Genomic DNA, 24,542 nt, shown 5'->3' with positions numbered 1-24,542 from the left:
TACCCATATCCTTTTTCAAGACCGAAGATAAAACAAACCTCCCTTTCAAATTAACAAAACTAAAATGTAAGCATTGGACAACTCGTATAACTTTTAGCCTTGGGCTCGAAGGCTGAAGGTCTTCGAAGGTCTATCATACGCTGAGGCATAGTCATAGGAACGTTCTTTTACTTTGGGCAAAATGGTTACATCGAACATTTTGTTTGGATGTCTTTTTGGGAAAAGCAGTTAAAGGGGGTGTGAGAGGGATGGCTGGTTGATCTATTTCTTTTGTCTCTTAAAAAGGACATTCGAAATTTTATTGTCTGTTTGAATGACCCATCTCCAAAATATCAACTATAATTTCTTCCATACGAAGTGATCTGGGAAAAAAAGAAAACACTAAAAATGTACAGTGCTTGAAAACTCACAATGCTGTTGTGCTGCTTATTATTATCAATTCTCATGACTCATGATTAACGTATAATAAAAAGAAATTTTGTTGAATTTGTTTTGTAAGCTTTACTGATAAGTTTTTTTAAGCCAATTTTATTTATATTTTGCTTTAGTAGTTGAAGATGCTCTACCAAGTCCAAATGAGGAAGTCTTTGGAGTTCCAAACCTTCTTTTGTTTCCTAAACTTGAAGATGCTCCTTTGGGTAATTTTTCTGGCTTTTCTGGACCTAATAAACTGCAACCTGACACCCAGGAATCAGGCGTTGCATCTTTTGACAGTCAAGGTATATATTTATATATATACCTATATATACTTTATATATATATATATATATATATATATATATATATATATATATATATATATATATATATATATATATATATATATATATATATATATATATATATATATATATATATATATATATATATATATATATATATATATATATATATATATATATATATATATATATATATATACTGAATCAAATAATTTCGATTATGGGACATTTAAAAAATATAATAGACCAATGTGGAGACGGAATTATTATCTTATTCTAACCCTTTCGCCCCGGAGCCCGTCAAATGACGGGTGGCTAATTTTTGCTCACCAGATGCTATCTAGTGTGAAAAGTAGTAACTAAAACCATGCTCATTGTATTCTTGAGACATCTACCAATCTATTGATATATCACACGTATTGTTCGGAACATTGCAGTGGACGAAAATTTAATTAGAAAAAAAGTCTGAAAAAGTCTGTTAGAGGTGGGTAATTTCTAGTTTTGAAATTCAAGTAGGTATATCATTCATTTGTCTACTTTTGTAATATCATTTAAAACTAGATAGCCGAAACTAATCAATGAGAGTTCTATTTAGTGACTAACGCCATCTACTGGGCTTTCAGAATTTTCACAAGTCAGTGTACGTCAAATGACAAGACTGGGACTCTCAGATTGAGGGGCTTACTCTTATCAAATACCTCTACAAGTATATTCCGCTTGAGTTTTTTGAGACTATGGCTGAAAAGACGGACTTGTACCATATGAAGGAACACGGTAAAACTATAGCAGTCAGAGGCAAAAGTCTGGCCCAAGAGATACGCCAAATGGTTGGTATCTCAATCCTTATGGGATCTCTGAATCTGTCGCAGATACGACTTTACTGGAACAAAAAGTACTTTCTTCCCATAGTCGCAAGAACACTTCCAACAGATCGATACCCTAAATTACGAAATCACTCCACTTTGCGTCCGAAGAGGACAGGAACGAAAATGATGCGTTATGGACAGTCAGGCCTGTGTTATCCCTTTTTAGAGCGCGGTGTTTGGACCTTGAAAGGGAGGAAAACCTATGTGTAGACGAGCGGTTGATCCCCTTCAAAGGCCAGACGAGGATGAAGCAATACATAAAGTCAAAGCCAAGACTGTAGGGGCTGGAAAACTTAGTTCTCTGTGGTTCTTCCGGTATCATGTATGACTTTGAAATTGATCAGGAAAAGAGTACCCCTATTAAGAAGGAGTAGAGACAAACAGCGGGAGGCTTAGGAGGAGCCATTCCTCTTAGTCTGCTGGAGAAAATTGACAAGCATCTATATCAAAAAGTATATTTGTACAACTACTTTACTACGTTACCACTACTTGAAAAGTTGACAGCAGATGGCTTCTTTGCAGCAGGAACTATCAGAAAGGGCAGGATAGCCAAAGCAAAGCTTGCAGATGAGAAGGATCTTAGGAAGAAAGGACGATGGTCGTGGGACGAACTTAGCGATATTGAAAAGGGACTCGTCCTTGTGCGTTGGTTTGACAACAGCGCAGTAAACATGGCGTCGAATTATTGCGGTGCAGGTGCAGATGGAGTAGTGAAAAGATGGAGCAACGAGAAGAAGGAGAAGGTTGGTGTGAAAAGACCTGATGTTATTGGTCACTATAACCTCAACATGGGAGGAGTGGACAAGCTGCATCATCTCGTCGCCTTGTATCGAATTGAAACAAAGACAAAAAAGTGGACTAGTGTCACTTTTCGAGTTACGGAACAAAATTGCTGAAGTACTGCTGAAGTGTGAATATGAGGAGCAGATGTATAAACGAAGAGCTGGTCGTCCTCACCATCAACAAGATGCCAAGAATTCTCCGGCTCATTCGCCGTCCCGACCTGCAGCACGATCAACTTAAACGATCGAAAGCGTCCGGTATGACCGAGTAAATCACTTCCCTGTGCATTTAAAAGTTAGAAAAGCCCAGTGCCGCTATGAAAAGTGCCCAAAAGGAAAAAAGGGGGTTTCACGGATTCTTTGTGAGAAATATCAGCTTGCGCTGTGTCTGAACAAAGACAGGAATTGCTTCATGATGTACCACGTTCACTGAGTTTGAAACTAGACTCTTTGCATATGTTTTGTGCCTTTTTTATATTAAATAAAAAAAAAGTTTTTTTTTAACTGAAAGTAAGGAACGACGTTAATACTTAAAACGAACAAAAATTATTCTGTTTATGAAAGGGGCTGTCCCCTCCTCAACGCCTCGCTCTTTACGCTAAAGTTTTTCATTTAAAAAAAAAATAGTGTTGTGAGAAAGTCAAACTTTAGCGTAAAGAGCGAGGCGTTGAGGCGGGGACCCCTTTCATATACGGAATAATTTCTGTTCGTTTTAAGTTTTAACGTCGCTCCTTACTTTCAGTTAAAAAAACTTTTTTTTATTTAATTTTTGAACGTTTTTGAATTAATGCAGGTTTTGATTTTGGCTCACCGTACATGAATAATTAAAAAAAAAATTGAATATTAATTTTACTTTTATTTGGTTAAATGGCTTTCTTGAAACCTGTTTAATTTTATTCACGAACGTTTTTATTAGTAATAAATATACGTAACTTACGAATTAACTAACGTAACGAACCTCTTTATTCTTATATTTTTAATACGTATATTAGAGGGTTCGCCCCCTAGTCAATACCTTGCTCTTTAAGCTAAAGTTCGAATTTTGTTTCAATTCTTTAAAAATGACCCCTTAATCACAAATGCCGTTAATTAGAATAAATAGCTCTTATGAAAGTACTAAATAATCTTTGGCTTAAAGAGCGAGGTATTGACTAGGGGGTTAACCTAATCATATACGTAATGTTTTCTGTCATTTTAAGTTTTGATGTTGCTCCTCGCTTTCAGTTATAAAACTTGTTTTTTTTTATATATAATTTCTGATCTTTTTTTAAATAATGCCGAGAAATCGGGCGCCCCCTTCATAGTAATTTTCCTCCTCCCATTAAAACTTCCTTCATGGTAAGATCCTCCCACATAACCCCCTACCCACTCCCCCCCCCACAACCAGAAAAAATCCCCCCTGAAAACGTCTGTATACTTCCCAATAACAAATACTATATGTTAACATTGGGTAAAGTTCATAACTTTCAGCCCTCCCTCGGGGACTTTGGGGGATTAAGTCATCCTAAAAGACATATTTATTATATTTTCGACCATGCTGAACAAAATGGCTATCTCAAAATTTTGATAGGGTGACTTTGGGGAAAAAGGAGCGTGAGAAGGGGCCTAGTTGCCCTCCATTTTTTTGTCACTTAAAAAAGCCACTAGAACTTTTGATCTCCGTTCGAATGAGCCCTCTCGTGATATTCTGGGACCACTGGGTCGATACGATAACCCCTGGGAAAAAAACAACAAAAACAAACAAATAAACACGGATCCTTGTTATTTCTTCTGGAAAAAAATGCAAAACTCAGCATTTTTTACATAAGAGCTTGAAACCTCTGCAGTGGATTTCTCTAATACGCTGAATCTGATGGCATGACTTTCATTAAGGTTCTATAACTTTTAGGGGTTCTTTTCCCCTTTTTTTCGAAAATCAGCCAAATTTTCTCTGGCGCGTAACTTTTGAAGGTAGGACTAAACTTGATGAAACTTATATATTTGAAATCTCATTAAAATCTGATTCTTTTGATGTATCTATTGGTATCAAAATTCCGTTTTCTACAGTTTCGGTTACCATTGAGCCGGGTTGCTCCTTACTTACAGTTCGTTACCACGAACTGTTTGATTTTTCGTATAAACGAAGTTGTCTTGCTGGTATACCCTTCTAGTCCCATTACTGTCATTTGACAGGGATTGAGATTTCTAAGAATATGTGCCCCGACGGTTTTCTAACACAGCCATAAGTTTTCTAGGGTTAAAATGAGCCCTATTCTAGAAAATCAGAATTTTCCTGTACAGAAAAAATATTCAGGGCTGAAAGGGCTAACAACAAGATTCATTGTTCTGATTGCTAAACTGGTTATTTGTTCTAGCAGGATTGTTTTCTAATTCCCACAAACCATTCAATTCCATTGTTTCTTTTTTCCCTTTTTTTCTGTTATATGAATTGTTTTTATATTCCTTAAGAACTGAAAAAAAAAAAAAATATTTTGATTGTGTTGATTTAAAAAAAAAAAAATTTTTTGTCTATTTGTTATTGTGTTGATTTTCGTTGTATTAATTGTGTATTAATTGTGTATTAATTGATGAAACCTCCTAGAAGCCGAAAGGAGCCTAGTATAGATTCCAGGTGCTGTTTTGCGAAAGAAGAAGATGCTAGAAAATAAAGCTGAAAACTGTAGCATATACAATTTTGTATAAATCAAGACTTGAATTCGTTTATTATTATCTTATTTCATGATGATAAATTATGATTTGAAAAAAAACTGGTATCTACTGCCTACCAGAAGTTTTTATTATATCTTATTATACACTTTTAACATAAATTTTCTTATATCATATGTTTTATATTATAGAGCATTAATTTTACTAAAAGCCCAATCAAACTCAAACAAAAATACATAACTAACTCTGTTCAGTTAAGAGTCTAAGTGTTTTGTTTTTCAATTTACCTTCGTCTAATTTTTGCGGAATAAGGTCTATTGAACTTAGATCTTCACGAAGAAAGTCATGCATAATATTCTGGAGAGCTCAAATGAAAAACAGAAACTTTAGTCAAGCCTAATGGAAAATTGATGAATATCCTCATTAATGAAATGAAACAGGTGACAAATATTTGCCTGAAAATGTATTACAGTATTTTTTTTTTATATTTTCATCATTACGAAATTCATTAATGCTAGATAAAACAAAAGTTCAAAATAGGGATAAAATCCTTTTTAATAGACAGTGTATAATAAATTTCACAAAAAATACCAGATATTTCGGTCACGTCTACGTCATTAATGCCATTTTTTTTATATACTAAACTGTTTTTGTATGGATTTCGACTTCAACTTTTCTGACCTTGTTCAGGAGTTTACAATGTGCTTCGCTAGAAGGATCAATCGTGTTCTTATTATGTAAAAAAAAACCCTTGTTATAGAAAATTATCTGAATTAAGTGAAGACATTGGGAAACCGCTGCAAGTAAACAATCATATTAAGTGAGTTACGAAATTATTCCGAAAATCATCGTCCCTCATCTCTTTTTTTCTGTGTTTAGTAATTTTTTCGAAAAAAGCCATACTTTTTTGACTTCTTTGATTTTCAAAATTTTAAAATTATGATTTTCATCATAACAATGCAGCTTAATTTTTCATAATAACAGCTAACAGATGCCAGATATTCCACCACTGCAATCTGACCTTAACCCTCTGGTACCTTGTTATATTAAATAAAAAAAACAAGTTTTTTAAACTGAAAGTAAGGAGCGACATTAAAACTTAAAACGAACAGAAATTATTCCGTGTATGAAAGGGGCTTTCCCCTCCTCAGCGCCACGCTCTTTGCGCTTAAGTTTTTTTTGTTTAAAAACGATCAGAAATTAAATAAAAAAAAACAAGTTTTTTAAACTGAAATTAAGGAGCGACAATAAAACATAAAACGAACATAAATTATTCCGTATATGAAAGAGGCTGTCCCCTCCTCAGCGCCTCGCTCTTTGCGCTAAAGTTTTTTTTGTTTAAAAACGATCAGAAATTAAATAAAAAAAACAAGTTTTTTAAACTGAAAGTAAGGAGCGACATTAAAACTTAAAACGAACAGAAATTATTCCGTATATGAACGGGGCTTTCCCTTCTGCAGAGCAACGCTCTTTGCGCTAAAGTTTTTTTTTTGTTTAAAAAAGATACTAAATTAAATAAAAAAAACAAGTTTTTTAAACTGAAAGTAAGGAGCGACATTAAAACTTAAAACGAACAGAAATTATTCCGTATATGAAAGGAGCTATCCCCTCCTTAACGTCTCGCTCTTTGCGCTAAATTTTTTTTTTTGTTTAAAAACGATCAGAAATTAAATAAAAAAAACAAGTTTTCTAAACTGAAAGTAAGGAGCGACATTAAAACTTAAAACGAACAGAATATATTCCGTATATGAAAGGAGCTATCCCCTCCTCAGTGCCTCGCTCTTTACGCTAATGTTTTTTATTGTCTTAAAAAATAAAGTTGTGAGACAGAGTCAAACTTTAGCGTAATGTATATATATATACATATAAAATCGACTCCCAAAAAATTAATGATTTGACTGATATAAAAATCCGGACGGTAAAACTTTGTTTCGTATTATTACTGAATTTTTCATTTTTGCCAATATGGCCGTAAAGAATTCTACATCTAGTAGCGTTGCCAGAGCTTGATCGTTGCGCTGTGGAAAGTGCGCCCAAATTTTACAGTGTCGTGTTGCCACCTACTTTACTGACCAAAAATAAGCCAAAATTCAAAGTAGTTTGCGGAACAGATTACTGATAACATATATTAGGCAACAAGCAGAAGAGGGGAGGGTTCCTGCCGTAAGCGCCGTAAGTACCTGCCGGTATTTAGTTACCTTTGAATTGCGGGGAATAGGTGAGCGGTCCCTACACTTTCATTATTCCTAGTATTGTGTGATTCAGTGGACTTTGGCTGTTTTTGAGTGAAAGTGATGACTGGAAAGCTGGTATTCAGCACAGTTCTGAACTTTTTGAGCAGATCACTCACTGAAGGGGTGAAATTCGATCAGATTGTGAAAAGCGCAATAAACTATTTCGAACATGATACAATCATACAAGCTAAAAAGACCCTTCACAGCGAGTTGGATATTCAAAGCCGTATTGGTTTCGAATTCCAAAGATAAGGACAACATTACTGATATGTGCAAGCCGCTAGTCTCTGCGGCAAAGCAAAATGTCCCGATCCCGAAATTTTTGATATTTGGTCCGTGTGAAGTACCTGCCATCGGCGAGGTAGTTCACGCTACAGTGGTGTCCAAAGTAAACGAACTATCCAGAAAATTTAATGGATTTATGCTAAATACTAGCCGCTCTACAGTCACCCTGCCACACAAACCACAACCGTCCCAAACCGTACCCCCGAGGCCGCTTTACTCTGTGATACTCAAAGACCCTCCAACAGACTTAAAATACCCAAGCCAGCGCAAAGTATTTATCGACAAACTGTGCCCATGTCCAGACGGCGATATAACCGAGTTACGCCGCTCTAATACCGAGTGGAAACTCGTGGTTTGTTCCAAGCAAACCGCGAGCCAGATAGTGGATGCAGCTAAACGTGTGAAACCGTCGCTCGACATCTCCCTCAAGGAACCTGCTTTTTTAGCTGCGATCAAGCGAATGCCGGAGGATCTAGACGAACAGTCTCTAAAACAGCTAATCCCATAGTGCACTAAAATCCACAGTGTAGTAAGTCTCAAGCATTTAAAGTCTACTTTCCGACACGAAACGACCTCGATACCTTTCTCAAAGTTTCAGTGAAAATCGGATATGAATGCCTCCCAGCTGATGAGTTCGTAGTTGAAACTCGTGGTTCGTTGCAAGCAAACCGCGAGCCAAATAGTGGATGCAGCTAAACGTGCGAAACCGTCGCTCAACATGTCCCTCAAGGAACCTGCTTTTTTAGCTGTGATCAAGCGAGTGCCGGAGGATCTAGACGAACAGTCTCTAAAACAGCTAATCCCCAATTGCACTAAAATCCTACAGTGTGGCAAGTCTCGAACATTTAAAGTCTACTTTCCGACACGAAACGACCTCAATACCTTTCTCAAAATTTCAGTGAAAATTGGATATGAACGCCTCCCAGTTGATGAGTTCGTGTTCTTACCTCGGCGCTGCTTTAATTCCCACGCAATCGGTCACCTACCTGCAGATTGTAAGAACGGTTCTTTGTGCTCCAAATAAGGCTCCGCCGATCACAAATCTACGTCCGATACCCCGTGTCAGAAGGCAGCCTTTTGCGTTGGTTGCACGAAGCAGGGTCATACTTGCTATAATGTAAAGTGATCGAAAAACCGTAAACCCTCGAACTAATGACCTCGTCATTAACTCTTCTATCGTGGAATATAAAAGGCTCTTTTAATAATAAACTTCCGGTTCTGTAAAGTCTCCGTTCTGAGTTTAGTGTGATTTGTCTCCAGGAACATTTTGTTTCTGAACATGGTCTGAACATACTTGAGCTTGAGGATATGACAACTTATTGTTTACCCGCTAGACATCTGAACAATAGAGGCCGACCCTTGCGTGGACTTGTTACGTTTGTGAAATCAGCTCTCCGTTCTAGTATTTTCGAAGCAAATGATTATTATCTAGCTGTGAGAGTGGATTGTTCTGTGTATATTAGTGTGTATCTTCCCATGTAAATGCTATAATGTGAAGTGACCGAAAAACCGTAAACCCTCGAACTAATGACCTCGTCATTGACTCTTCTATCGTGGAATATAAAAGGCTCTTTTAATAATAAACTTCCGGATCTGGAAAGCCTCCGTTCTGAGTTTAGTGTGATTTGTCTCCAGGAACATTTTGTTTCTGAACATGGTCTGAACATACTTGGGCTTGAGGATATGACAACTTATTGTTTACCCGCTAGACATCTGAACAATAGAGGCCGACCCTTGCGTGGACTTGTTACGTTTGTGAAATCAGCTCTCCGTTCTAGTATTTTCGAAGCAAATGATTATTATCTAGCTGTGAGAGTGGATTGTTCTGTATATATTATTCTGTGTATATCTGTGTGTATCTTCCCACAGACTACAATAATGACCAGTCTGATTGCTTGTTTGCGCTATCATAGGCAGCGCGCTAGCGCTGCCTAAGTAAAGAACGATGTGGGCACAATGTGTTATTTTTTTTTCTCCATGCCCGGGCACTTCGTATCGAAGGAGTCGTCTTAGAAACTTCGAAAAGGGTTCATTCGATTGGAAATTGGAGTGGCTAGTGCCCTTTGTAATAGTCGAAAGAGATTGGAGGGCAACTAGCCCCCCCCCCCCTACGACCATCATTCCCCTAAATACGTCCAATCAAAATTTTGATGTAGCCATTTTGTTCAGTGTAGTTGATTTCCAGATAGAAAATATCTTTTTGAGGAGGACACTTCCCTACAACCCTCGGGACAAGGGTTTTAAGTTTTGCACTGGGGTATATAAGGTTTTTATAGAAGGCGTTGTCGTAGAAACTTCAAAAAAGGATCATTCGATTGGAAATTCAAAGGGCTAGTGCTCTTTTTAATAGTCGAAAGTGATTGGAGGGCAACTAGCCCTCCCCCACGCCCATGATTCCCCCAAACATCCAATCAAAATTTTGAGATAGCCATTTTGTTCAGCGTACTTGATTTCCAGATAGAAACTATGTTTTTGATGAGGACACTCCCTCACAACCCTCAGGGCAAGGGTTTTAAGTTATACCCTGGGGGCATATAAGGTTTTTATAGAAGGTGTTGTCGTAGAAACTTCAAAACAGGCTCATTCGATTGGAAGTTCAAAGGGCTAGTACCCTTTTTAATAGTCGAAAGTGATTGGTCGAGATTGATTATAAGTTATGCCCTGGGGGGCATATAAGGTTTTTATTGAAATCTTTGTCGTAGAAACTTGAAAAAGGGCTCATTCGATTTGAAATTCAAAGGACTAGTACGATTGTTAATCGTCCAAAGTGATTTGAGGGCAACTAACCCCCCTCTCTCGCCCACCTTTTCCCAAAACATCCAATCAAAATTTTTAGATAGCCATTTTATTCAACGTTGTTAAAAGTTTTGGAAATTAGGTCTTGAAGGATGAGAACCCCTCCCCCCACAGCCCTCAGGGTAGGGGTTGTAAGTTATGCCCTGGGGGCATATAAAGTTTTTTTTTGAAAGTGTTGTCGTAGAAACGTCAAAACGGCTCATTCAATTGGAAATTGAAAGGGCTAGTGCCTTTATTAATAGTTGAAAGTTATTGGAGAGCGACTAACGCCCCTCTCACGCCCACCATTTTCCTAAACACACCCAATCAAAATTTTGAGATATCCATTTTGTTCCACGTAGTCGAAAGTTTTGGAAATTGGGTATCTTAGGATGATAACCCCCTCAGAGCCCTCAGTGCAAGGGTTGTAATTTATGCACTAGGGGCATAAAAAGTTTATATAGAATGTTTTTATATATGATTTATAGAATAGATTTTAGTCTTACTCAATTCCAATTTTTATATGTTTAAATACTAAATGTTGACTTAAGATTAAATCAAAGTGCACTGTGATAATGCTAATTCCCAATAAGGCATCTCAGCAGTATCCCAAGAACGACTGAGGGTATTATGTTCAAACGTTCGGGGCTACTTCTGCTCTTTAAATTTAACCAAATCCAAATAGCGTAAGTGTATCCAAGCTATCAAAGAAAGTAAACAGATTATTTTGCGAATGGTATCAAGTTTTCCATTACGGGTCAACTAGAGGAGTTATGAAACTAAATTAAACACTACTATTTGTGTCCAGATTTTTAAAAGGGTCTATGCTGTTAAAAATTGCTGAAAATTTGACTCGGTTAATTATTGTAATTTCTGTTTCGTTTTGGGTTTCATTTATTTATCAATGCTGATTTGTGGTAGTTTCACTCTTGGTAGATTATTTGATTTTAGTTTTGCTCATTTTTTGTTTAATGGAGTCCTTTACTTTTCTTCTTCGTCACCATCCCCAGCCGACATCCCTGAAGATGTATGGTATGCCTATTACAAATCGGAGTTCCCGACCCCCGAACCCTCCATCGAAAAATCTTACGAGGCTGCCTTAGATCAGTTTCTATCTTCTCATCCTGATGAAGATTCTATCGTCAGTACTCGCTCTGTTGAAGATGCCATCCATAGACTAAAATGGGAAGGCTCATCGGGCGTTGACGAAGTTAGTGCGATCCACTTGAAACACGGAGGTAAACTTCTCGCGGCACATCTCTCTCTGCTTATGCAGATGATTTTCACTCAAGAGATTGTTTCTGCCTCTTTCTGCATCGGAGATCTGAGTCCCATTTCTAAAAAGGGAAAATCTGAAATTCAATGTATATCATTCCGCCCGACTGTAGCTACGTCACTTTGCAAGCTCTTCGAGTTGCTGTTTATACAGGAAATCAAAAAAGTATGCTACACTCCTCCGCATCAGTTCGGCTTCAAGCGAGGAACTGGATGTACTGATGCCTTAACAGTCGTTGCTGATGTTTTGATAGATGCCGAATCTTCTGGAGAGAGCCTTTCTTTGGCAGGACACGACATTAGACGCGCATTCGACTCTCTAATCCATACTGCGATGCTTCTGAAGGCCGATAAACGTGGGTTGAATCTAGCTGTCATTCTCTCTCTCAGGAATCTGTATTCTTGATTACGGATCCGACTGAAGCTACCTCCTGACAAGGGTTTGACCCCCATTCTGTGCACCCGACTAGTTCCAGTCAAGAAAGGAGCGCGTGAAGGAGCAGTCACCTCTCCCGACCTTTTCAATAACTGTGTCCTTATGCATAAGATCAATGTCCATCTTCGCTGATTCTGTCATCTGCTAACTTGTCTTTGGTATGTTACGCGGACGATATCCTGAATCTTAGCCGAACCCTTCAAAATCGGAAATCGTCCTATTCAATTGGAAAACTGATTTTTGTGTTCCTACCATAGCCCTTGGTTCTAGCTCTGTCCAGCCAGTGGATCACCTCATTTATCTAGGTTTACCCATAGGTTAGTCTATCCGCCACACCCGAAAACTTCTCCTCGAACAGCCTAAATGACGAATTTCAGCGTCTTACGCTTCAATTGTATCGTGCAAATTCCGATTCAACCGGCTGCTTCTAGCAAGCTTGTATAACGCCATCGCTCTTTCTCACATTTTATATGCCACGCTCTTCTGGAAACTTCTCACTAAAACTGACCAGAATAAAATCAGAGCGATGTATTTTCGTTTTGCGAAGTATTTGCTTTGTCTGCCTCCGTGGTATAGGAATTCGCATGTACTTGATAAATTTAAAGTCGGAGACCCTGAAGTCACCGTCGCTAGACGAATAGCGAAGCATAATAGAAAAATATGCCGAAATCTACACGAATGGTCTCATCTGCTCATTCAGTGATATATATATATATATATATATATATATATATATATATATATATATATATATATATATATATATATATATATATATATATATATAAGCCAGTCCCTATCACCAGCCGTTCTCAAAACTGGGTAGATATGATAACTTGATGACCTGGATATCCTAACGACCTATGATAAAGGTCAGAAAACAGTCGGCAAAGTTACTTCAGTTGAACGAGGCCCTCTAGTTACAATGATTGGAACAGTTGCAGAAAGTGGAAATTTCTTACCGTCTTATTTTGTCTTTCCAAGAAAGAACTTCCAGCCCACAAGGCTAAATGGGAGACCAAATAGGTCAGCTTCTAGAGCAAACTCGTCTAGGCGGATATCACAAAAGCTGTTCTGCGAGTACTTTCACCATTTAGTGAAGCATTCGTGGGCCTCACTTGAGCCAAAAAAGCTACTGATTCCCGATAATCATGAATCACATATTTCGGTAAACGCTCTGAACATAACAAAGGAAAATGTATTGTCCATCTTACCGTTCCTCCTCATAGTAGTCATAAGCTACAACTACTAGACGTCAGTGTTCTTGTCCCACTCAAAGCTCAGTACAACAGAGAGATGGAAAATTGAATGCTAAACAATACGGAAAACGGTTACCATCTACAATATAGCAGGATTGGTTGGGATAGCCTTCCCACGTGTATTTACCCCTTCCAATATCCAGAGTGGATTTGCCAAATCTGGTATTTGACATTTCTACCCAGACCCCCAGACTCCTTCCAATATCCAGAGTGGATTTGCCAAATCTGGTATTTGGCATTTCTACACAGTCTTTACCAAGGAAGATTTTTGTCCTTTATGTAAGTGACAGACCAAGCATGTTGTCGGATCATATGGCTAATTAAAATGACAAAGACGAACCTCAAGGGCTGCCCAAGCATGCATACCCGAAAGTGGGTATTACAGACTTCACTGGCAGTGAACAACCTTCCTCTTCCATTGTCACTCCAGAGCAAGTCACAACGATGCAAAAGTTGTTCCTAGAAAACAATATACTAGGGGAAAAAGTGTAGCTCAACAAAAGTATTAACTGATATTTTGGTTAAAAAATCAATCGAAGCGGAGGTGAAAGCAAAAATGGGGAAAAGAAGCAAAGTTGCAGGGCCAAAAGCAGTCCAGCAAGAATTGGTAAAAAAAAAATTTTGCAATATGATCTGGAGAGCGATGAAAGTTTTCAATGAATGATGACTCATCTTTTCACCTAGGACGGGAAGAAAATAAGCAGCCTGCAGAGGACGGAGTATTTGATACTATTCCAGAGGGAGATTATGTGAAAGTGGTCTTTGAAGAGGAATATCACTGGCGTTGTTCAAACAAAGAGCCATAACTCAGAATGATATAATAAATGGAAAAATCAAATCAGATAGCTTAGAAAACGAGGAATTTTGTCAGCCAGTGGCAAAATATGAAGACGAAGAACAAGCGAATATTTCGACAAAGACCTCCAAGTCGTCCTCAGTGCTCAAAAAAAAAAATTATGCTTTCGAAGTGTACATGACAAGAGGAGAAAAGATACTGAATAAAAAAACAGCCAGAAATCAATGAAAGAGAATTCACCAATTTGTATGAACAAGTATTATTTGCCTTGTAATAGTTTTCGTCTGTCTGAAATTTTGGTTTCCATTAGATATAAGGACAGGTTCTCTTAAATTAGACTGGGCGAAAATATTGATCGAATCTTTTAATATTAAGTTCTTGTAAATTGGGCTTAAGGAAATATCTTCTGTGTCTGCATTTAAAGCCGAATTCCTGCTCGTATATTTTTGTATCTCAATTGCCTCTTTAAAAGATTGCGGTAGGCCATTTACAGTAGATATTAAAATGTCCTCTTCAAAAAGAACTAAATTTTCAGGATTTTAGATGTTCAGGAAGAGGCAACTTTAATATTTACTATATATATATATATATATATATATATATATATATATATATATATATATATATATATATATATATATATATATATATATATATATATATATATATATATATATATATATATATATATATATATATATATATATATATATATATATATATATATATATATATATATATATATATGTTGGCTAGTATATATATACATTGGCTTAACTTCATTTATTTTCAAATATATCCAAGCCAACAAACATAACCACCATAACCAACAAACATAACGAACAAAACATAACCAACAAACATAACGAACAAACAATAACCAACAAACATGTGTAAAACCACATCCAAAACCAATAGACATAACCAACAAACATGACCAATAAACAATATACATGTTGAACAAACACATTCAAGAAACATAACCAACAAACATTAATCATAACCATCAAACATAACCAACATCGAACAAACATAACCAACATCGAACAAACATAACCAACACTTATAACCATATAACCAACAAACATCGTAACCATCAAACAAAATAACCAACAAACATGACCATCAACCAACAAACATAACCATCAAACATCAAACCCCATCACAAACACTCATAACCATCAAACAGCATAACCATCAAACACAACCAACAATAACATCCAATGTTAATTTTCCCATGGCTGCCGTGACGTAACAGGGCTCCCAGGGAATAGCCTAATACCTAGAACTTTAAAAAAAAGTATCCGGATCGTGATTCAATGGGGGTGGGCTGCCGTTAAATGTATTATGACGATACTACTCTTAATATAGTCTCATTAAGAGGCGCAGAGGAGAGGGGCTGCAATTTTTACGGTAAGAAAATTGTATTTAGGAAACGCTTTGAATGGCAAATCCAATTCTACCACAATCTTTTTTATTCTATTGTTTTTGTCTCAGGATTAGCCTTCATACAGGGTTAATAATTGCTCAAGCCTTTGAAGTTTTGGAGGTAGGCATAGGTATTCAAAAAAATTTCCAATGCACCAATTTCAGCATAATATCTATTCCGTAAAATTTCATACACTTACTTAACAACTTTCCTAGACCGTGAAAAGATCCTAGACTGTTGTTGAACCACTTAATCAAGCATGGACACCCGCCAAAAATATTGCAGGGGAGAGGGCAACAGAGTAGAAATGTTGAGGAGAGGAGGAGGAGGGGAACACATTTGAAGATAAAAGGTTACATGCAAAATAAAATCCTCAAGGAAAAACGAAAATTACTTAATTTTTAGCAGAGTCCAAATGAAGCTAAATTCAACTTGAGGATTATATATATATGAGGAGTATATATATATATATATATATATATATATATATATATATATATATATATATATATATATATATATATATATATATATATATATATATATATATATATATATATATATATATATATATAAGCCTCCCTTCATGGAGGTCCCAGGGACTTCTTGGTGTCCGGTTCTAAGCCGGCTTAAGCACTTCGGTGTAGACTTGAGAGAAATGTGATCCCCGTCCTGCACTTATATCCGGGATCATTGCTTTTCCTGAGGCGAAAATAATTTCAATGATTTAAAGAACATGAAAATTGGAACTTCTTATCCATATGACTATCGTATCGACATTTTGACTGACGAATTCAGACGATTCGAACTGTACTTATTAGGAATTTCAGAAACTCATATCTCAGGGGTGGGAAGCATGAAATTGGTTGATATAGATTTTTTTTCTGAGGCAGGAGCGATGGGGCGCATGGACAGGGTGTAGGGTTCATGATGAATAAAGAATCTTATAAGTCTTGTTTAGACTGGGAAGGTATTAATAATAGAATATTAATCGCTCATTTTTTGATTAAAAAGTTCAGGGTATCAGTTATAGTAGTATATGCCCCTGTAGAACAGACTGACGGAGATAGCAGTGACTCAGGTGAATTTTACTCACAGTTAATGGAGAAAATAGACAGGGTCCCAGGTAGAAATATGATGTTATTGTTGGGAGATTTTAACGCCCAGGTTTGTAGAAATAGGGATAAATGGTATCCTAGCCTAGGTAAATTCGGTATAGGAAAAGAAAACAGAAATGGATACAGACTTTTGCAATTTTGTAGGTATAGCAATCTAGTTATAACCAATACGGTGTTTGGTCATAAAATGGCTCATAAGTTAACATGGTATTCACGTGATGGTGAGACAGCAAACTTTATTGATTATGTTGTAGTAAACCGAAGACTGGCAGGATCAATAAAAGATACTAGGGTATATAGGAGTGCCGTTATTGATGTTAAAAGTAAAGATCACCATCTAGTAGTGTCAAGGATTAATTTAAAGCTGAAATATCGGAAGGGTAACTACCTTCCGGGAAGTTATGATGTTGGTAAACTCCATGATGAGAATTTGAGAGAAACTATTCACTAAGAGTTGAATATTAAACTTGAAAGTTTAAAATTAGATAATGTCGAAGAGGGTTGGAATAATTTTAGACAAATAATTTGTAAAGTTGCTGAAGATGTATTAGGGAAGAAAGCTAGAACTGCAGCTTGGAATAATTGTGAAAAAGCTTTATAGTTAGTACGAAGGAAAAAGAACGTCTACAAGAACTATCTGAGAGGTGTAACTTATGAAAATAAAAGGAATGAAAAAAAAGTAGAGAAAGCATTAAAGTAGGAACTAAGGAGATGTGAAGTTGAGGCCATGGATAAAATTGCTGAGGATCTGGAAGATGCAGCTAGACGGCATAATGGTAAAATATTGTACTGGCATGTTAACAAAATGAGAGGGAGTAGTCAATGCGGACTTGGCCCAGTTAAAGACAGGAATGGGGCCGCAATTAGCGATAAGGAAAAAACTAAAGAGAGATGGGCTGAACATTTTGAGAATTTGCTTAACCGAGATAGAGTTGCAGGAAAAGATATAGAGGAAAATGAAAAAGTTTGTGATACCTTGGATGTGAAGGATTAGCAACAGTACTAAAAGGATTAAAAAATAATGAGGCTCCAGGTGCTGATAGGGTGGTAAATGAGTTTCTTAAATATGGTGGCTCTGAGGTTAGAAATAAGTTACTGATGATTATGAATATGATTTTTGAAAAAGGGAAAGTACCTAACGATTTTAGGAAAACTTTAATTAAGCCACTTTATAAGGAAGGTGATAAAAGTGAGTGCGGTAATTATCGAGGCATTAGTCTGGTCTCCGTAGGTAGTAAATTACTAAGTAATATGATACTTCTTAGACTGAGAGATACCGTGGACAAAGTTTTAAGAGAAGAACAGTGCGGTTTTAGAAAAGGTAGAGGATGTTTCGACCAATTTTTCACTCTTAGGCTAATAATTGAGAAATGCCGGAGTTTTCAAAGACATTTGGTCCTCAGTTTTATATATTATGAGCAAGCGTTCGATTCTGTTGATAGAAGAGCTTTAGTAAAGGTTTTATCCTTGTATTGTATACCAGACAAATACATTAAAGTGATTAGTGCAATTTACTAGAATAACACTGCTGCGGCTAAGGTAGGAAATGAGGTTAGCAGCTGGTTTTGTATTAAATCAGGAGTTAAGCAGGGTTGTGTTCTATCCCCATTTATATGGATTATTTTGATGGACTTTTTTTAAGGAACACAGGAAAGGCAATGGGAGACCACGGAATCAAATAGGGAGGAAAAAGTCTCCTGGACTTGGATTATGCTGATGATTTATGCATCCTAGATGAAAGTGTGAGCAAAATGAATGAAGTTTTAGATGTTGTGCGAGTTTGGGGTGCTAGAATTTGTTTGAAAATTAATGTTAGGAAGACTAAGTCACTAAGGCTAGGAATAAGTGAAGATGAAAAGGTGACATTGGGTAATGAAAAGATTCATCAGGAGGGCAGCTTCACTTACCTTGGTTGTATTATTAGTAAAGACGTTGGGATCTGTGAAGGTCTTAAAAGTAGAATATCCATGGCTCAGGGTGTTTTTTCACAGTTAAAAAAAGTTTGGAAGGATAGGAATATAAGTCTGCAAACCAAGATTAGAATATTAGAAGCCACAGTGATGACAATGGTCAAATATGGCTCTGAAGCATGGACGCTCCGAAAAGCGGATGAAGATTTGCTAGATGTTTTCCACAGAAATTGCTTAAGGATTGTTCTGGGTACCCGGCTGACTGACCGTATTTCAAATAATAGGCTATACGAAAAATGTGATTCAATACCGCTCTCTAGGGCTATAATGAAAGAATGGTTGAGGTGGCTAGGGCACGTTGTGCGGATGAAAAATGACAGATTGCCTAAGATTGTTCTTTTCGGCCAACCGTCTAGGGCTAAACGGAAAGCAGGTAATCTCCGTCTTGGGCGGGAGGACGTCATAAATAAAGATTTAAAGGAAATGGGAACTTCGTGGGCGGGTGTAAAAAGGGAGGCTTTGAATAGATTGGGGTGGAGGAGCGTGCGTAGCTGTGTTGGCGTTAGACGGCTTGGTGCTGTGGTGAGTTGTTAGTAGTAGTTGTAGTAGTAGAAGATTCTTGGCAAAAAGATCAATTCCTTTAATTGGTACTTTCATTATGCTGCCAACAGTCAAGAAGTGAAGTTAGGTTAATCCTAATGAAAAATACCAAAACATGATGAAAGTATAATACTTTAGAAATAAATTTGGGCTATATATTTGCACACTACGGGGGGATGGTATCTGACCTCAACTAACCCCCCCCCACCCTCCCTCCCCCTAGCGTGAAAATATATAGCCCAAATTATACAATTGCAGTGTATTCTGTCACCCTCCACTTGTTTTCCACTGAGCGTGAGCCAATTGTTTCTTAATATAGGAAGATAAAACCGGTTTGTTCTCGGGTTTTACACAGCGTTAACTTGAGTGTTGGCGGTATAATACATAAGGACCCTTTAATCTATCACGCACTCAATTATTATGTATTTAAGATTAATGGATTACGCCCAAAACCTAGAGTTAAAAAAGTAAAACTAAAACTAAATTGCAGAAAATAAGAGAAAAAGGTATCATCTTAAAGGTTCCATTTAATTTCTGAGTAAAATGACGGTTTTACTTTGAAAGAGCATAAAAAAAGGTCTCGAGTTGTATGTTCATCTAATTTATAGCTCGATAATAAAAATATCTCCAAATTTATTACGAAATCCCCTCCCCCCTCTCTGCATAGGTACCATGATTTCCCTTTTTCATTTTGGTATAGTTTTTAACTATCTCTCTTATATTTTCAGACCTTTAAAAATTAAACAGCATAGCAAAACACAAAAAAAAAAAAAAAAAAGCTCACGATCCAGCTGGCTAAAATAACCCTCAATGCTCAATGCTCAGAATTACACTCAACGTAAACGTGCTCAAACGAAATTCTTTACCCCGAAAAACAAGAGAATCTTTGATGAAATGGTATAGTCTTATAAACATTATGCTTTTCAAACAGTTCTTGGTAACGAACTGTAAGTAAGGAGCGACCCTGCTCAATAGTAACCAAAACTCTAATAATCGAAATTTTGATACCAGTAGATATATCAAAAGAATAGGATTTGTATGCTCATTTCAAATATATAAGTTTCATCAAGTGTATTCTTACCCGTCAGAAGTTACAAGCCTGAAAAAAATGCCTTATTTTCGAATAAAGAGGTAAACAACCCCCTAAAAGTGATAGAATCCTAATGAAAATAAAACCATCAGACTCAGCGTATCAGAAAACCCTACTCTAGAGGTTTCAAGCTCCTATCTGCAAAAATGTGGAATCTTGTATTTTTCACTAGAAGAAAAATCACGGATGTGTGTTTATTTGTTTTGTTTCCATGGGTGGTCATATCAATCCAGTGGTCCTAGAATATCACGAGAGGGCTTATTCGAACGGAATTTAAAGGTTACAGTGCCCTTTTTAAGTGACCAAAAATTTGGAAGGCAACTAGGCCCCCTCCCACGCTCATTCTTTCCCCAAAGTCACCCAATCAAAACTTTGAGATAACCATTTTGTTCATCATAGTCAAAAATTTAATAAATGTCTTTGAGGATGACTTAATCTCCCACAGTCCCGGGGGGAAGGGCTGCAAGCTATGAACTTTGCACATTGTTTAAATATAGTATTGGCTATTGGGAAGTATACAGAAGTTTTCAGGACGTATCTTTTATGGTGGGGGGAGGGGTTTGAGGAGGGGGTTACGTGTAAGAGGATCGTTCCATGGAGAATATTTTCATTGGGGGAGGGAAATTTCTATGAAGGGAGCGCCGGATTTCCCAGCATCATTTAAATAATGATCGAAAATTAAATAAAACTTAAAACGAGCAGAAATTATTACATATATGAGGGAGTTCGCCCCCTAGTCAAGACCTCGCTCTTTACACTACAGTTTTTTTTAGTACTTTCAAAAGAGCTATCTATTCTAATGAAACGGCCTTTGTGATTCAGGGGTCATTCTTCAAGAATTGGAACAAAATTTGAACTTTATTATAAAGAGAGAGGTACTGACTAGATGGTGAACCCCCTCATATACATAATATTTTCTGTTCGTTTTAAGTTTTAATGTTGCTCCTTACTTTCAGTTGAAAAGGCTTTTTATTTAATACTAGCATAGGAAGAAAGATCAGTAATTCAATGATTTATGTCTGGTTTTTGATGTGTAGTAAATAATTGAGACAAAAGCTTTGGAAAGTAGTAAAAAATTATGTCAAGTGAAAGTGATTGTTACTAGAGGTGGATTGTCACTAGTGATGAATCACTAGGGGTGGCAACCCTGAACGAAAGAGGATTTTTGGGGAATCGATTTTTTTTGGGGAATCGAGAAGACAGATTGTTAGGGAAATCCCCAAAAATTTGGGAATAGTGGAAGCACTGGTATTTTCATACGAAATCTGCCAACAAATCCTACTAGGCCATGAAAACTGCCAAGTAGCATTGCTACTATGCTACCCGACTTTTTGCACGGCAGCTAGTCTCTTTGACCTTCCTGGATCCGGTTCATTAACATTGAATGAACTAACACTTGGACTGAGGCTAACTATATTGGGTGAATTGAACTTTACTCTTTCAGATTAAAAAAAAATTATCGTAGATAGAGTTCAAACCAAATTCACCCGTGTCACGATTTTAAGCTCTATTCCTGAATAAAATTTTGTTCATTTCAAGTGTTTCCAGAAAAATTTGCTTTAAATCCCGGTCCCTAGAAAACAAAGAGACATAATCGAACAAAATAAAATGGTCTGGGAAATTAAAAATACGTTCCGAAAACGCTGAAGTGAAATTTTCAGACTCAAAAGTTTGCTTTAAATCCAATGAAATAGAGTCTTTATGCTGCAATAACCTCATTTCCTAATTCTGGTTAGTACGTCCGACAAATGAGCTTCTGCAAGTACAAGGGATCTGATAGACCCCACTTTGTTGCCCCAAGTTAGATCCAAATTTAATGAACCGGATCCAGGAAGGTCAAAGAGACTGCTTTGGAAAGAATTAGATTTTTAAAAAATATGTAGCTTTATTTTATTTCGTATAGAAATTATTGTTTTTAATTTTTTTAGTTTAGTTTTACTACTAATGACAGTCACTGCACATTTGACCGTCATATATATATATATATATATATATATATATATATATATATATATATATATATATATATATATATATATATATATATATATATATATATTATATATATATATATATATATATATATATATATATATATATATATATATATATATATATATATATATATATATATATATATATATATATATATATATATATATATATATATATATATATATATATATATATATATATATATACTGCTTTCTACAGTCTTGACGTCTGTAACTGTTTTATTCGTTGATATCTGAAACTGTTTATCATCATTACTCTAGGGTGTATGATTCAGAATATCGTTTTATAGCGTTTAGGCTTTTTTCATATCCTTTATTTATTTTATTCTAGGAGTTGCAGATACATCATCAAGTAATACCAATGCACTTATGGAAGCTTCAAATTCTGTTATGAGATTGCAAATTAAAAAGTTCAGAAAAGGCTATGTGTGCACACCGTTTAAGTGTGATGTATGCAGAAAGAGCTTTTCTCAATCATACAATTTGAATAAACATCAAAGACTTCACACAGGCGAGAAACCGTTTAAGTGTAATGTGTGCAAAAAGTGTTTTACTGAATCAAGTGGTTTGATTCGGCACCAAAGAGTGCATACAGGCGAGAAACCGTTTAAATGTCAATTTTGCAAAAAGTGTTTTACTCAATCAAGCAATTTAAAAGTTCACCAAAGAGTGCATACAGGCAAGAAATCTTTCAGATGTGATCTATGTAAAAAAGAATTTTCGTTGAAATTGTCTCTGAAACGTCATATAACGACCCATTCAGGGAAAAAGCATGCTAGTTTATAGTTTTCAATAAAAATCTCTTCATTTTGCGTAATTTTAATATAATTTTTTACGGATACTCTTACGGTCTGTAGTACATACGGAAATTTTTGAAACTATATATAGAAATAATTGGCAGCCGAATTTAAGAGTTGACGAAATCATGTCTTGACTTGACTTAAGGCTCCTGCCGAGGGTTCGGCCTAGAGAATGATGAGACCAGGTGCCTCCGGTTTGACCTATCGCTTGCAAGAATCGCAGCTTCTTCCACCGGGATGTGGGCTTGGGCAAGGAATTCATCGGCTTTGTCTTTCCACCTAGTGGGGGGGGGGTGAGTCCTCTGGGTCTTTTCCATCCGTGTAGGGTGGGTTGAAGTCAAATGTGACCCGTGCTGGGGCGTTGCCTGACATGCGAAGGAGTTGGCCGTGCCACCGAACAATACGCTGGGCGAGCTGCGTCGAGAAAGGAGTTTGTGCCGTACGTGACAGGAGGGTCTGGTTACTAACGAAATCAGTCCAGTGAATTCCCTCGATTCTTCGGAGATGTTTCTCTGTGCGACATCGACGGTGCTGACGATTGATTTTGCAGCTGGTCCCGTCTCCGCTCCATACAGCAGCACGGTGCTAATTGACACATTGTAAATGCGCATTTTGGTAAAGCTGCTTATGTTTGGCTTTCGCCACATACTGCTCAGCCTCCCAACAAGGGCCGACGCTTTGGCTATTCGAGATGTAAGCTCTTTTGTGATTAAGCCATCCCTCGACAGAATAGAACCCAGGTAAGTGAAGTCTTTAACCACATCTACTCAGTTGCTTCCGATGTTGACTTCCTTTACGGTAAAAAAAAGGAAGTCCTTGGTTCCTTTACGGGACGTGGGGGGATCAAGGAGCATAGCTTTGGTTCTCTGCCAGTTGATCTTCAGTCCCACTTTCGAGGCTTCTTCTGAGAGCACCTAGAGAGCTTTGGTGACCTTTTCGACGGTTTCCTCAACTAGCGCTGTGTCGTTGGCGAAGTCAGCATCAGAGAGTAGTCGGTGTCCGAACTGAAGGCGATTTGTCGTGCCGGTCATAACATGGTCTATGACGCAGTTAAAGAGCTCGAGAGCGACGGCGCAACCTTGCCGAACGCCAGTCTTTCACGGAGAATGTGAAACTGCGTCTTCTATTGACTTAATCGCAGATCTGCGTATCGTCTTACAGCTTTTTAAAAATCGATCACTATGTCTGGGATCGTCATGTAGATTTCAGTATCAGCTAAAGTGAACGGTAATAAACAGACATTAAGGCAGCCTTAAAGTCTATGAATACAATGTACGCGTTTTGGTGGAACTCTCACGTCTTCTCGGTCAACTGGCACATAGCGAAAATTTGCTCCATCGTCGACCTGCCGGGCACGAACCCGGCTTGCTGGACTCTTCTCTTTCTACCGAAAAGGTGGAGCACCTGTCCAGGATTGAAATGGTAAAGAGTTTACCAGGGACGGAGAAAAGCGTGATCCCACGACAGTTGGAGCAGATTTGACGGCTGCCCTTGCGTTTCCAGA

The 24,542-nt window shown here is 37.1% G+C and overlaps 1 protein-coding gene across 1 annotated transcript in view; it reads left to right on the top strand.

The window, feature by feature from the left end:
• The window catches only part of LOC148944896 (uncharacterized), a 49,549-nt gene extending 26,525 nt beyond the window's left edge, over positions 1 to 23,024 (top strand). Inside the window, exons 5-6 of the mRNA XM_089098886.1 lie at positions 549 to 719; positions 22,570 to 23,024. Coding sequence (XP_088955012.1) covers positions 549 to 719; positions 22,570 to 23,024 — 626 coding nt within the window. The remainder of the gene's footprint in view (positions 1 to 548; positions 720 to 22,569) is intronic.
• The last annotated feature ends 1,518 nt before the right edge of the window (positions 23,025 to 24,542 follow it).

This window comes from Artemia sp. Qi Xiang Cuo, chromosome 13, assembly GCF_049724085.1.
Source record: "Artemia sp. Qi Xiang Cuo chromosome 13, ASM4972408v1, whole genome shotgun sequence".
In the NCBI taxonomy this organism is placed as follows: domain Eukaryota; kingdom Metazoa; phylum Arthropoda; class Branchiopoda; order Anostraca; family Artemiidae; genus Artemia; species Artemia sp. Qi Xiang Cuo.
This window is presented reverse-complemented; position numbering and strand designations above follow the sequence as displayed.